The following is a 15280-nucleotide window of genomic DNA, read 5'->3' on the forward strand; positions in this document are numbered from 1 at the left end:
TTCTTCTAAAATAATCCCTGCTGTTTTATTGCTTTATTGTGCCATTTCTGGTTTCTAAATTCTCACCTGTGTATAACCAACGAATGAACTTTTTACATGTTCCACAGAATATGGGAAAATAATTAAGTGGGTGTGTCTATGTGCATCTATATACCTGGTCGTCTATCAATCTCTCTCTCTCTCTCTCTCTCTCTCTCTCGATCTCATTTACACACACATGCACACGCACACGCACACACACACACACACACACAGGTGTAAAAATCCTTGGAAGTGTACACTGAAAAATATTATTGATAGAAAAAATAAGTCAGAACGAAAAACGGAGCATTTGTTTTTAGATTGAGATATAAAAAATCTCTGGATTTTCCTTAGGAAATGATAGACCACTTCTTATTTTGCTATTTGTGGTGATCTGCACAAAACAAAATAAATAGTGGTCTGTCATTTCCTTGAGAAAATTCTCACTTTTTATATCTTTCGATATAAATGAAGATAAAACTAAACAAATACATCTTATTTTCTCTGTCGTTATTAACATATATATATGTGTGTACGTGTGTGTGTGAAGATGTAAGCTTGTGTCACTCTGTGTGTTTTAGTATGTGTGTATGTGAGTGAGAATTTCTCTCAGATGAACTTTGTTTCATTTCTTTCTTCCTTACCCCCTCTCTCTCTCTCTCTTTCCCCTCTCTCTCTCTCTCTCTTTCCCCTCTCTCTCTCTCTCTTTCCCCCCTCTATCTCTCTCTCTTTCCCCTCTCTCTCTCTCTCTCTTTCCCCTCTCTCTCTCTCTCTCTCTCTTTCCCCTCTCTCTCTCTTCTCCCTCTCTCTCTTCCCCCTCTCTCTCCCTCTCATCACTATTCTTGTTAATCTTGGCTCCTCCTTCCTAGGACAACGATAACTCTCATCTCCCCCCCCCCCCGCCATTTTCTCTGAAGTTGTTTATCTTTTGCCTCACTTCTCCCTATTATTATCTATTATTATATTTTAACGAGGCAGAATATATATATATATATATATATATATATATATATATATACACACACACACACACACACATGTCTATGCGTATATTCATGTGTATCTATATACATACACGTATATGTATGTTTTTGCAAAAATTTCTTGACACAGTCACAGTATTAAAAGAAAATAATAATTAATAAATTATTAGTTACATAAAAAAAGATGGCAATGAAAACAATCCTGATAGAAGTTTTTTGTGTAAATCTTTTTCAGTTTTCAGCTTTGCAAACCATTTATCTCTCTTCACTTCACAAGGTATCCCTCCTCCTCCTGTCACTTATTGCATCTTCCTCCTCCTCTCTGCCCCACTTCTGTTTCTTTGACTTCTTCCCACAAACTCATATTCACTATATCCACCTCATCTGTTTAATATACTCTTGAGGGTACACCCTCCCCCCCCTCTCTCTCTCTCTCTCTCTCTCTCTCTCTCTCTCTCTCTCTCTCGCTAAAGATGTGACTCCTTAGGGGAGCCATGAATTCACCTCTTCAGCAAGATCCTTGTTTCCCCTTCTCCTATCCTATTTTCTAGCAACCTTCAATACTGTACCCCTCTCAGTTGAGAAGTCTTATCTTGGAAGTACTTCATGACCTTGCCAGTGCTGGTGACATGAAAATAGCACCCAGGACTCTCTGTAAAGTGGTTGGCAATAGCAGGGTGGGGCATCCAGCTGTAGAAACCATTCCAAAGCAGCTACTGGAGCTCTGAGCAGTGCTCTTGATCATCAATTCCGTCCAACCCATGCCAGCATGAAGAAAAGCAAGTTCTGTGATAATAACGATGCTGATGATGGTCTATATATATATATATATATATATATATATATATATACATAGACTTAGTTGTACATCACAAAGGGTTGAAAGTAAGAATGTAATAGAAGCAACATTACAAAGTATCTGTTGTGGAAGAGAAGGAAAAAAGTAAGCAAATGGCGAAGGAAGTGTTACCAACTCGTTTGTCTTCACCTCAGTTCAGAAATACATATATACATACATAGAGTAAATACTATACAGGCTGGGCAGTAGACTAAGCTCCATCCCTCAGTTCACTGAACTGGCAAAAATATGTATGAAAACATAAGCAAAGTATTAGAAGAACACAAACAAATCTTTCATTTGGTAAGGAAGAAGTCTAACTTTTACCTACTTTAGTCATAAACAAATAAGTAAAACTGTTATTCAAACGTTTACAGTAAATTTTAATTTACAATATATGGTACCACATATGATTAAGAGAGAATGCTATTGAGTAGGAAGGTGTTATTAGTATCAACTTTACAAACCCCCCTGTCTTGTATGCAAATGATGTTGAGAAAATACAACTATAAACCAAGCTGAATATTCTGTTGTATCCTCAATGTCTTTTCTATCAAAAGTGGGTTTTGGACTTAAGGAAGTTAGCTATTTGGACCAGGATAGACCTGGGGGTAAAGAGTGAGGCTTTTGTTATGCCTAGTGGACTTTGTAGGTAAAAAAAAAAAGTGGATTATGTCAACAAAGAGGACTGTATGAACAATGAGAGGAATCTTGAGGAGCAAAATGGAATCTGTACAAATGCACACCAAAAAAAACAAATCAAAACTGGTGCCCCATCTTGACTGAAACCAATAATAGAAAAAAAAAACACCCAAACATTTATTACTTTTTTGTTTCATTATTTTATTATTTTCATTTCATTTTCTTTTTAGGACTTATTGTTTTATTTTATTTTTAACTCAATTTTTGTTTTTAGCTTTAATTTAATTTCATTTACTTTTGTTAATTTTGTAAATTTAGTTTTATGTTTATTTTTATTTGTATATCCCTTAAAGTGTATTCTTTTTTTACTTTTTTATCAGTTTTGAATTTAATTTTATTTTCCTGTCATGCAACAAATAGGATAAAAGAATAATAAAGTAAATTACAAAAGCATTCATCTATTACACATTTACATTTCTAATTTGTTTTTGACCTCAAACTCACTTCATATCTTATTTTCATTTTTATTTTCCCACCTCATAGTGGACTGCATATACAACTGCTCTAGCAATGGCATATGTAGCCTGGGTCGATGCATATGTTTCCAGGGCTATAAAGGTCCTAGTTGTAACCAGCAGGACATTATTAACCTTGAGCATCTCTGCTCTAAGGACTGCTCAGGTCATGGTACCTATAACATTAAGACGGACCAATGTAACTGCGATTGGCACTTCACTGGTGAAAAGTGTGAAACAGGTAACCAAGCTGAACAGACAAGCAGCCTTCCTGCCCGCCGTTTTCTTTTGAAATTCCTACACGCCCCAGTTTTAATTTGTCTCCTCCCAAGCAAGTGCATCCATTTGCAGCTGCATGCCACAGATGATGCTAAAAAAAAAGTATACATCAGCAGTCTGAAGGAATACAATTGTTTAACTATTAGTTGCTGCATGCACACAAGATATGACAAATTTTATATATATATATATATATATATATATATATATATATACATATACATACATACATATATATGTATATATATGTATGTATATTGCATGTGTACTAATATTTAAAAGAAATACATCATGAATTAATGTAGGAAGTGCATAAGGTCAGTCATGGAAAAAGGCCTTTTTACTACATTTATCTTTATCTACGTATATGATATATACATATATGTATGTATAAGTCTGTGTGTGTGTGTGTGTGCGTGTGTGCGTGTCTTCTATTTGTTAAAATAATGCAACAGCTGTTGAGTAACAAAAGCATGTTAGTCCTCCTTGCTGCCCTTCAAATCTTCATTGCATTTTCCATCCATCTTTATTCATTGTGAACAATCATTGTCACCATCATCATTATACATTAGCATCCCTATCAGCATAACATCATAATTTGTTTTGTTTTTTTTTTCCTTGGCATTAGTCTATTTATTTCTAATGAGCTTTGTACAATATACCAAACCTCTCTTGTTTGTCAGAGCTATGTCCCAGCAAGGCATAAATCCTAAACATGATATGAACTGATATGAATCCTTTTGTCAGGGACAAGCATTTGCAGTTTCTGTTGATAGACTTTTAAATATTTTTATGTTTTATTTTGTTTTCCTTTCCATTATATTTTCTGTGCTGTTTTCTATAAATTATGCATCCAACAATTTAGGAAAATTCCCAAAGTTAATTTTGTCTTTTGCATTTGGTTCACAAGATTCTTGATGTGAAATTATTTTTTAAACAGATTTTGTTGTCTCTTGGCTGGGTCATTATGCCAATAAAGCACAACCACAAGTTCTATTTCATTTCTTTTGTCATTATTAGTGAAGTAGTAAACCATCTAAACAAATGTTTGATTAATTGCAAAGTTAATTAATGAATCAGCCAGGGTTCTCAGAGTCCTTTCATCACCATTTGCAGTGTATATCCCTTAAATTGTAACCGCTCAATCACAGCATATGTAAAGGGAACTGCTGAGAGTTTGGATGAGAGAATGGAGGTGCAGTGGAAAGAACGCTAGGGAGTCTATGTCGATACTCTATCAGCATGCTAAGGTTAAGCAGGACAGTATACTGAATAACATAGATATAAAAACCATATCAGAACACCTATATGTGCAACATTATGACAGTTATATGAAAGTTCAGTAATAAGTGAATAAAAACCATCACTTGATAAAAAATACAGGTAAAATGCAATGACCACACCACCACTTCCACCTGCCACCACTTCACTCCCCCCTATATAGTATAATGTACAAATCCACATGTATGTGCATACCTGTGTATCGCTGATGCATAAACACAACATCTATCAGGTAATGCTGCTGACATGTTAGATTGTGTCTAGCAGTTCCCTTCAGAGAAAAAGAAGAAGTTTATACCTTGAGTTTAGAAAATATACATTAGTGTGTGTGTGTGTGTGTGTGTGTGTGTGTATAAGCATTTGCATATTTGTGTGTGAAGTAGGACGGTAGATAAATTCCATATTCCCTTGACTTACTAGACTGAAAGGCAAAGTGATAATGTGACCAGCACCGTTCAGCATCATCTTCCCAAAAACAAAGGGACCGGACTAGAATTTACCAAGACACACACATGTGCATGCACACACACACATATGCACACACACACACACATACACACTTTTTTTCTCATGTTTCTTATTCACATCCTTATAAATACAAATACATAAATAGAATCTGAGACAGACAGATCCAATGTTGAGATGGCACATTGTTTGTGCAGGTGTGAATAGCAAAGAAAGGACTCTAATGAACCAAGCTACTTGACTGATTATACAATTAATCAAACAATTTATTAATAGTATAAATGGTTAACTGTCAACTAATAAAAATAATAACAGAAGTGAAACAGAGCCAGTGCATGTGTTTTTATTAGCATGATGACCCTCCCAAGCTACAACGAATTCCAATGTTATTACCATCATCATTATTTGGAGTTGATCATGGAGGTAGGGAGCTGAATGAATTGTGTCCCTTTGCATTCAGAGTTTGTAAGACAAGAAGTGTTTCCCAAACCTGTAGATGTTTTAAACCTCAGATGTCTTATGGATACCTTTCAAAATAATGGACATATTTACCTGTCATAACAATGGTTGATTATTCAAGTTTGTACCTAACTTCTATGAATATAATCTGATGTATCCTTGGTCAGGGACTTATTATTAGAGCTGGCAGAATTCTTGGACAAAGTGTTGTATGGCATTTATTCTTACATTTTGCATTCTGAGTTCCAAGCAAGGTCAGCTTTGTGTTTCATCCTCCCAGGGTTATTAGATTTAGTAACAAGATCAATGGTATGAATTAAACCCACCCCACCTCACCTTGAAATTGCAAGCCTCTTGCCTCCATTAGTAATTATCGTTAGTGGACTGGCAGAATTGTTAGCAGGACAAAATGCTTTCACATTCCTTCCAACTTTATGTTCTGAGTTCAAATTCTGCTGAGCTTGACTTTTCCTTTTAATCTCTCAGGGATGATAAAAGAAATACCAGTCAAGCACTGGGGTTAATGTAATCAACAAGCTCCCTCCCCTAAAATTTCATGCCTTGTGCCTATAGCAGAAATGATGATTATCATTATTGTTATATTTGTCATTGATGTTGGTAGTAGTGAGTAACAGAAGGAAAAAAAACAAAAACATCAGAAAAATGGTTTATAATGTTTAAGTTTTTTAAAATGGTGAGTTCAAAAGCTGCTGAGTAAATTTTGCCTTTCAATGTTCCAGGGTATAGAAACTAAAGAACTAGCCATATGTTAGGGTTGACAATTGGAGCCTGGTCAGCTCTTGTCAAACCATCCAACCCATGCCAACGTGGAAAGCAGACATTAAATGGTCATGATAATGATGATGATGTACCTAAATTGGAAGTCATTATCTTTATTATTAAGGTAGTGAGCTGGGAGAATCATTAGCACACTGGGCGAAATGCTTAGCAGCATCTCGTCAACCCTTACATTCTGAGTTCAAATTCCACTGTGGTCGACTTTGCCTTTCATCCTTTTGGGGTCAATAAATTAAGTACCAGTCAAATACTGGGGTTGATGTAATTGACTCATTCTCCCCACAACAAAATTTCAGGCCTTGTGTCTATAGTAGAAAGGATCATATTTATTATTATCATCATTCTTATTGCTATTACTACTACTATTACTTAGAGATTGATGAATTGTTGAATCAACAAAGTGGTTGATTAAATGTTTTTTGGAATTCCTTTCTTCTGTTACATTCTTCAGTTGTTACACTAATGTGGCTGTTCTTGCTTCTTGTCCTTCTTGGGTCAATAAAATTCTGATCTCCTGATTTTGACTTATCTCCCAGTAAAATTGTGATTGATTACTCAGATGTTTATTATTGTTGTTATTAATATTATTTGGGAAGTGGCAGAATGGCAGAACTGGTAGAGGGATAAATGAAATACTTTGCAGTGTTCTGCTAGTAAGTTCTAACCTCAGCTGGGTCAACTTTATTTGCCAGCCTTTTGAAGTTGGCAAAAAATACACAAATCAAATAAATGTTCTCCACCCACAAAATTTCTGGTCTCCTCCTCTTCCTCCTCCTCCTGCCTTTGTTAGAAATTAATTTTCTTATCGTTTGGTATTGGCAATATAGCAAAACAATCACTTATAAGAGCCTTGGCCAAATTACTTTGTGGTATTCATTTCAGCTCTTTATGTTCTAAGTTCAAATCCTGCCAAGGTCAACCATGTATTTCTTCCTTTCAGAATTGGTAAAATAAACTTTCAGTCAAGTATTAGAATCGATTTAAATGTCTAACCATTTATTCTCAAAATCTTTGACCTTGTGCCTTCATTAGAAATTACTATTATTGTTATGGAAACAGTGTAACAGAAATGGTAAAGCAAAAGACTAAATATCATATGTACTTGCAGCAACATTAGCTTCTTCTAAACTCATTACAATAATTAAAAGAAGTGTGAGCCACATTCTAACTGGTTGGGAATCCAGTGGCCAAATCCAATTTCCTCCAACCTATGGCTCTGTACCCCTCTACTGAAAATATCATTCTTTTTTTTTTCTTTCTTATCTTTGATTTTTCATCTTTATTTCAAATAAATAATACAAGTCTTATTTTATGATAATGTTCTGAATTGATACAATTATTATTACAACTACTACTACTACTTCAGAATTAGAAGACAGAAAGGAGCAAAAAGAGACAGGGAAGAACAGTCTGTTGAAATCCAGTGTGTTAAGAGAGCTACAAATGTGTGAGAATGGGATTAGAGTGTTATCCGATAAACTTGAGCTGAAAGGACAGAGAGGAAACCTTCACTTGTGGGATGGTTTGTCTCTTGGCCCACACTTCTCAGAAGACACATTCAGGGAGTCACAGGAAAGACAGAGAGAACTGTCCTTCTTAGGTAACTTATATGCACAGCTGTAGAATAGAGCTTTTGCTCTGAAATGAAGAATTAGTCAAAAGTCACCAGTTTCTGCTTAACCCCACTGAAAAACAAATTTATACACTTGCATATATATATATGTGTGTAGACATGCATACATATCACATGCACATAATATACATGCATTGTAGCTGCCACCCCAATTTACACCTTTAAACCTGCAATGTAGTTGACCATCCTTTTAATCTCATTGATATCAACTTGTTAGCATTTATTTTCAAGTCTGCCTCCCTTATTTTAAGAAGTTGGTTGTACTTATAGAGACTGAACAGTTGGTTGAATCAGGTTAGATGTAGTCTATTCCATGCAAAATAAAATAATTAAAATTAGTTCTTAGCCATTGGAATCTCCCATATTTTTTTGTTGTTGCTTCCATTTCATAATTCTCCCAACCTCATAATTACTGCCATCAATTTATTCATTGTGTTTATTAAAGTATCTATTACAGCCATTAAAACCATTATTTGAATTTCTTTATGAATTAAACTCACCAAGTACATTTTGATATACTTGGTGTAAAGTTTCTTCACACCTTGATTGTCAGTATTCTTGACCCATTTTCACTGTATCCCACCTTATCAATCTGACCTACCATCGTTATATAAAAACAAAAATGAAAGCTTGAGAAGTAACCCCCAAAATATGGGACAAATAATGTATATGAATGTATCCTATTGACTGCTTTATTATTGAGTGAGAGAGCAGCACATGCCATCAAAGTGACACACGGGTACTAGTATATGAGATTCAATATACCTCTCATGGCTACCCATCTGATAAGGGTACACCAGGCACATGCATCACAACCATATGTGCGTGACATGGTAATCTCATATCAAGAGAAATAGCACATGACCTTGCAGTTTGAATTTTCTTCAGGTTGAGTAGCCCATCCTGCTCAAAAGGTCCCTGAATAAGGTTTAAGGATGATGAACAAAACATCTATGTTTCCAGAGGTGAATTATCCAAACTCCAAAGAAATTCCTCTCAAACCATGGCTATGATGCTCCCCCCCCCCCCTCCCCAATACTTCTGCTCATGATCACAGATGTACAAATCTTCCGCCACTAAGGAATATACTCAACTGGTTACGGTCAAACAACTGGCAAGCAAATCTGTAGCATTGAGCAGAATATTTACTGTAGCCCATCTTTTATTATTATTATTTTCTTCTTATTTTATTAGTTTTGTTTACATGCAAAACCCTCACAACTACACATATGCACACACATTTTTTTTGTTTTCTCTTGTGCTGTCCATTATGTTTTCTTTATGTAAATAAAGAAATCATTATTATTATTATTATTATTATCAACATTAAAGACATTAACAGTTATAGAATATGTAGAAATAGTAGTTTAATGAACAATTTCTTGCAAAGTTAATAAAATGGTGAGCCAGCAAAATAAGGGGTCCCTATAATTGACTACAGCTCCTTCCCACTCCCAAATTTCTCCCCCTCTTCCCCATTCAGTTCTCTCACAAAGTATCTTAACTTCAAATCTAGCAGTGACTGCCTTTGGTTTTTACCTTTGCTGGGACAATAAAAGGATTGCAGGTGTTATACAGATGAAGTTACAGGTGTCTGTAGAACATTATCGTTATGTTGAAACATTTACTTTCTGTACGTTTCAAAAAGAAAAAAAAAAAAAATTAAAGAGGGAAAGAAAGGAAGGAAAGTAGAATGGAAAGAAATGTAGAAATGGTTGTCAAAATAAATTCCTTCCAATACTTGTTGGGAATGTTAGCATTGTGATTTCAAATCCTGATGAGTTTAATCTTGCCTTTCATATGTGGCATCAGTGAAATGAGTTCCAGTTACTTTTCTAGGGTTTATTCATTCAATGATAACACTTCCCCAGCAATAATTCTAAAATTAAAAGCAAATTAATATATTTTGTTAATATTGGGGTTATTTACTATTAAAGCATACATTGTTTAGATATCAGTTATCCAGCAGCCGATATTAAATAAATTTGGATGACAACCTCTGTGGATCAGACAAGACATAGGCAAGATGTCTATTATTAAAGTGTATGTATGTATGTATGTATGTGCACACGTGTGTGTGTGTAGGTGCATGCATGTATGCTTGAGTATGTGTCTGTGTAAATGTTTACATTCTTCATCTTCGCATAAGACTATGTGACCAACTGCAACTGTTGTGTTGTTATGTTGACTTGCCTGTCAACAAACCATCTTGTAGCTCTGTCTCTTGAAAGATGAATGGCATAAAAAGTCTCATGCTTGGAACACAGGTAAGAGTCTGTAGGGGAGCATTTGCCTGTGGAATAATGCCTAAATGATGCATGCACACACACACACAAACATAGATATTAATATCTATGTGGAAAGTTCAGTGTGAACATATACAAATGTGTGTGTGTATGTGTGTGTGTGTGTATGTGTGTGTGTGTGTGTGTGTGTGTGTGTGTGTCAGTCTATGTAATTCTCAAGGGAATACTGTTTCTTTCTCAAAGAAGATCTTGACCTCAATGCAATATCATTGACCTTTTACACTGTCAACTCCATCATCATACCATTCTACATCAACCCTTTATTTCCTTAGCTCTGTGTCATCATTTGATCAAATATCTCTCACCAGAAGGGCACAAAGAGTATTTCACTAACAACAGCTTGCCAACCAGTCTTGAAATTAAAAAAAAAAATTTAAAAAAGACATACGCTTGTCTACTAACTAACTAACTACTGACGTCATGTTGTTGCAATTTCAGTGCTTACCGAGAAAAGCCAAACTAATTTACTTTTCACTAATGTCATCCATTGTTTTATATGTCAAAAGTTGCTTGCTAAGGCAGTCATCCTTGTTGTTTTGTGTTTTATTACTTACAGTAGACGCCACAAGAGAAATAGGGGTAGATTTAGAATTGAATACATGAGACACCAGATCCTTGCATTGAAAATAATAATAATAATAATAATGATAATAGCTGGAAGTTTATAAATTAGGTATGCAAAGAGGGAGAGAGAGAGAGGGAGAGAGAGAGAGAGAGAGAGAGAGAGAGAGAGAGAGAGTTAGTGAGTGTGAAAAACAAAGATTACCTTAGCTCATATCAAATCTCACTGCCAAAATTTTAGGGGTCAATCCCATTTTTTTTTTTTTCCATACAGCAGTACAGCTTATTGACATTAATTCCTCCTGGAGAAAAGTGGATGAATGAATAGCTAAATTGATAGTCTGATAGATATGCATACATGTGTGTGTGTGTATGTATATATATATATATACACAAACCCCTTCAGGTAGATGGCCCTGCTCAGTATGTAGAAAAGGAGTAGGTAGTAACTCTATAAGATGTACCCGGTGCAAGCTATGGACACATAAGAGGTGCAGCAACATCAAAGGCAGGTTAACTAGCAAGTTAGTTTTTGTTTGTGGCAGATGTTCAGGTGCAATAAAGACTGCAAACAAACAGGAAACAACTTCTATCTCATTCCAGGGTGAAAAACTAGAGGTAGTCGATAGCTTCCGCTATCTGGGCGACCAAGTTAGTAGTGGGGGTGGGTGCGCTGAAAGTGTAGCTGCTAGAATAAGAATAGCCTGGGCAAAGTTTAGAGAGCTCTTACCCCTGCTGGCGACAAAGGGACTCTCACTCAGAGTAAAAGGCAGACTGTATGACGCATGCGTACGAACAACCATGCTACATGGCAGTGAAACATGGGCTGTAACTGCTGAGGACATACGTAAGCTCGCAAGGAATGAAGCCAGTATGCTCCGTTGGATGTGTAATGTCAATGTGAATACCCGTCAGAGTGTAAGTATCTTGAGAGAAAAGCTGAACATTAGAAGCATCAGTTGTGGCGTGCAAGAGAGACGATTGCGCTGGTATGGACATGTGGTGAGAATGGAGGAGGATAGCTGCGTGAAAAAGTGCCACACCCTAACAGTTGAGGGAACCCGTGGAAGAGGTAGGCCCAGGAAGACCTGGGCTGAGGTGGTGAGGCAAGACCTTCGTACATTGGGCCTCACCGAGGCGATGACTACGGACCGAGACCTTTGGAAATGGGCTGTGCGTGAGAAGACCCGGCAAGCCAAGTAAGATCGTTGCCAGTGCCCCTGGACTGGTTCTTGTGCGGGTGGCACATGAGATGCACCATTTTGAGCGTGGCCGTTGCCAGTACCGCCTGACTGGCTCCTGTAGGATTTTCGAGCGAGATCGTTGCCAGTGCCCCTGGACTGGCTTGTGCGGGTGGCACATAAAAGACACCATTTCGAGCGTGGCCGTTTTCGTGCGGGTGACACGTAAAAGCACCCACTACACTCTCTGAGTGGTTGGCGTTAGGAAGGGCATCCAGCTGTAGAAACTCTGCCAAATCAGACTGGAGCCTGGTGTTGCCATCCGGTTTCACCAGTCCTCAGTCAAATCGTCCAACCCATGCTAGCATGGAAAGCGGACGTTAAACGATGATGATGATGATGATGATATATATATATATATATATATATATATGAGTTTTAGCACTTTAACTGCTATTTCTAAATTTCGGTATGTGATGAAGCAACTGTTGCTGATCCCTTAATTATGTTTATATATATATATATATATATATATAAATTAAATTTAATGAATGGAGTAAAACGCATATTTTAACTGCATACTCCATTCATTAAATTTATATATATTCAAGTGCCCAAAATATCAAGGAGTTTCTACCTCATAAACAGGAGTTACACCACAGTTATTTTGTGATCTTTGCTATCCTGCTATCTATTAACCAATTTATTTTGTCCGAGTTATTTATTAATTAGGAGAAAATAAATACATATAATAAAAATATATATATATATATATATATATATATATTTCGTATGTGTATTTATTACCGGCATAATGCCTCTCCCAAGGTTTAATTGTATATATATATATATATATATATATATATATATAGATATAGATATATATACATATATATATGCATACATACACTCATATATGTGTATAGAAAGATTGACTGACAGATATGCACACCAACTGGTGTGTAAATAATCAATTTGTGTCTGATTCTGTATGAGTGAGTGAGCGAGTAAAAAAAGTTTCAATTGAACCAGTATTAAAATGATTGTTTGCTATTTTTCTGGTGCCTATGATATTGCAGCTACAAACAACCACCAACTAACCACTGAATAACCACTGTTGCTGCTGCAACTGTTATTGCTTTCACGCCCTACCCTTAAAAGTATTAACCACAACCCCTTCAACTAACCCTAAAACATTCTTTTTCTGTTCTAGCATTTTCATTGGAAGGCATTAATAAAGGTATATAAATATGTAACTAATCTGATTGTTGTTGTTGTCATTGTTATTATCATTTCATTGCATTTCCTTTTACCCTGTCAGCATCTGTCCGCACACATCATCACACAAACAAACATGCACGTATATGTTTTGAAACCCAAACATAGTAACGGATAAATTTTCAGAATTATTGCTAAACCCTGAGCTGGTGGTTATCTCTGCTTTCCATGATGTTCACTAGATATACTAGATTTATTCTTTTATCATATATCGCTAAATCATTTCAAGGCAACCTTATATGGAATGGAGAAATGAAGTGATTTCTTGTTGGTAACATTTGGTGTTCATTCTCATAGGCAGCACATTTCACAGAATGTGGAGAACATGTTGTCTGGGATTTCAATTCGGTGAAATGTTTCAAATGGTGCCAGAACAAAGTTACAGAGACAACACTCACTTTTACCATTCCATTTCACTACAAACACATGGAGTTTGTATATTTACATTTGGTTGATATTTAGTAATTGATCTGAGGAAACCTTGGAATAATTAAACTCTGACCCTTATCATCATAAGATCACAGCAATATCTAAATTGGATGAGACTCAGTGATCACAAGTTCAATACCTTATCCAACACATGGACCAATCTGCTCCTTCAAGTTTATCTCTCTCTCTCTTATATATATATATATATATATATATATATATATATATATATATATAAGGCAGAGGGGAGAGAGTTAAAATTGTCTGCCAAGTGAGAGTTAAAAGTTTAAGATTTCTTGATTTTCTTTATTCACCCGTTTCCAAAATAATATAAATGTGTTACTTTAATCAAAACAAGGATTAGATGTTTAATGGACAGGTTTTTGTTGTTCGGCACTAAACTTCTCCAAACTCACTGGCATACTGCATGGAAACAAAATCTGTTGCTCTTGAAAGACCAGTACCCCCCTCTCCCCTCCCCCACACATTTTCAATGGATTCATATCTTTTATTTTTTTGATCCCTTTTCATTAAAAAAAAAATGACAAAAACACCAATAAAATATTTCATTGAAAATAGAATTAAATGATTAATATTAAACACCAACTATATAACAACAACAACAACAACTGCCGCATGTTTATTTATTTTGATTATCAACTTTTTTTGCTTTTATTTCTTTATTTCCATAAGTTTTTATTTCCTTTTGTATGTTGATTATGATTTGGTGCATCATTTCAGATATTTGTCTATTTTATTATTTCAATGGTGTATTATATATTTGTGTGTGTGTGTCTGTGTGTGTCTGTGTGTGTGTCTGTGTGTGTCTGTGTGTGTGTCTGTGTGTGTCTGTGTGTGTGTCTGTGTGTGTGTGTGTATTTAATAAAACTGTACATTGTATATTTCTATGCTCGATTTTTTTTTTTTTTTGTTCTTCCTTTATTGTGCTTGTTTTGATGGCTTGATGTCTGTGTACAATATGCAGCATATGCACAAATAACATGCATATATATTATAGTATAAGATATGTGTGCAAATAATTATGTATTTATGTTTGTAATATATATATATACATTCACACACACATTTATCTGTCTTAACTGTCTATTTCTACTTATCTCCTCTCTACATAGACTTACATAAATAGCTATAAACCATTTGGCTCTCTTTTTTACTCACTCTCGCACTCTCTTTTTTTCTCTTACTCTGTCATCACTGCTTCCCTCCTCTCTTTCTTTCTCACCCTTTCACACCCACACATTCTCTCTCTCTCTCTCTCTCTTATCAGGTTGCTTATATGTAAGGGTAAATGATGTTTTCTTTCATTTAGAAAATAAACCTTTCCAAGCCACAAGATGTGTGCTTGTATGACTGTGTACACAACAAACAGTTATGAGTCCCAAACACATTGAGTAATCGTAAAAGACACAACTCAGTGTTTGTCATAAATTCTTCAGTGATCTCCATAATTAATATCTGTTTAAAGCTAATTAGATTGAGCTGACTCTGGAGATTTTAACATTTTGGCCACAGAGCCCTTTCACAGCCAGCACAGTTATGGCCTACATATTTGTGTGTATAGGTGTGTGTATGTTTTTGTCTGAAAGCCTA

At 35.6% G+C, this 15280-nt stretch overlaps 1 protein-coding gene across 35 annotated transcripts in view; it reads left to right on the forward strand.

The window, feature by feature from the left end:
• The window catches only part of LOC106883309 (teneurin-m), a 572946-nt gene that overhangs the window by 403401 nt on the left and 154265 nt on the right, over nt 1–15280 (forward strand). For 18 of the 35 annotated variants that reach the window (XM_089355687.1, XM_052969800.2, XM_052969805.2 and 15 more), the window contains one exon: nt 3028–3240. The exons of 4 other annotated variants lie outside the window; for them this stretch is intronic. In XM_089355687.1, the coding sequence (XP_089211813.1) occupies nt 3028–3240 (213 nt within the window). Of the gene's footprint in view, nt 1–3027; nt 3241–13175; nt 13203–15280 lie in introns of all 35 variants that reach the window. 13 more of the 35 variants (XM_052969809.2, XM_089355695.1, XM_089355697.1 and 10 more) reach the window with 1 other exon arrangement.

The sequence above is a fragment of the Octopus bimaculoides genome, chromosome 7 (genome assembly GCF_046866305.1).
Source record: "Octopus bimaculoides isolate indiv1 chromosome 7, ASM4686630v1, whole genome shotgun sequence".
In the NCBI taxonomy this organism is placed as follows: domain Eukaryota; kingdom Metazoa; phylum Mollusca; class Cephalopoda; order Octopoda; family Octopodidae; genus Octopus; species Octopus bimaculoides.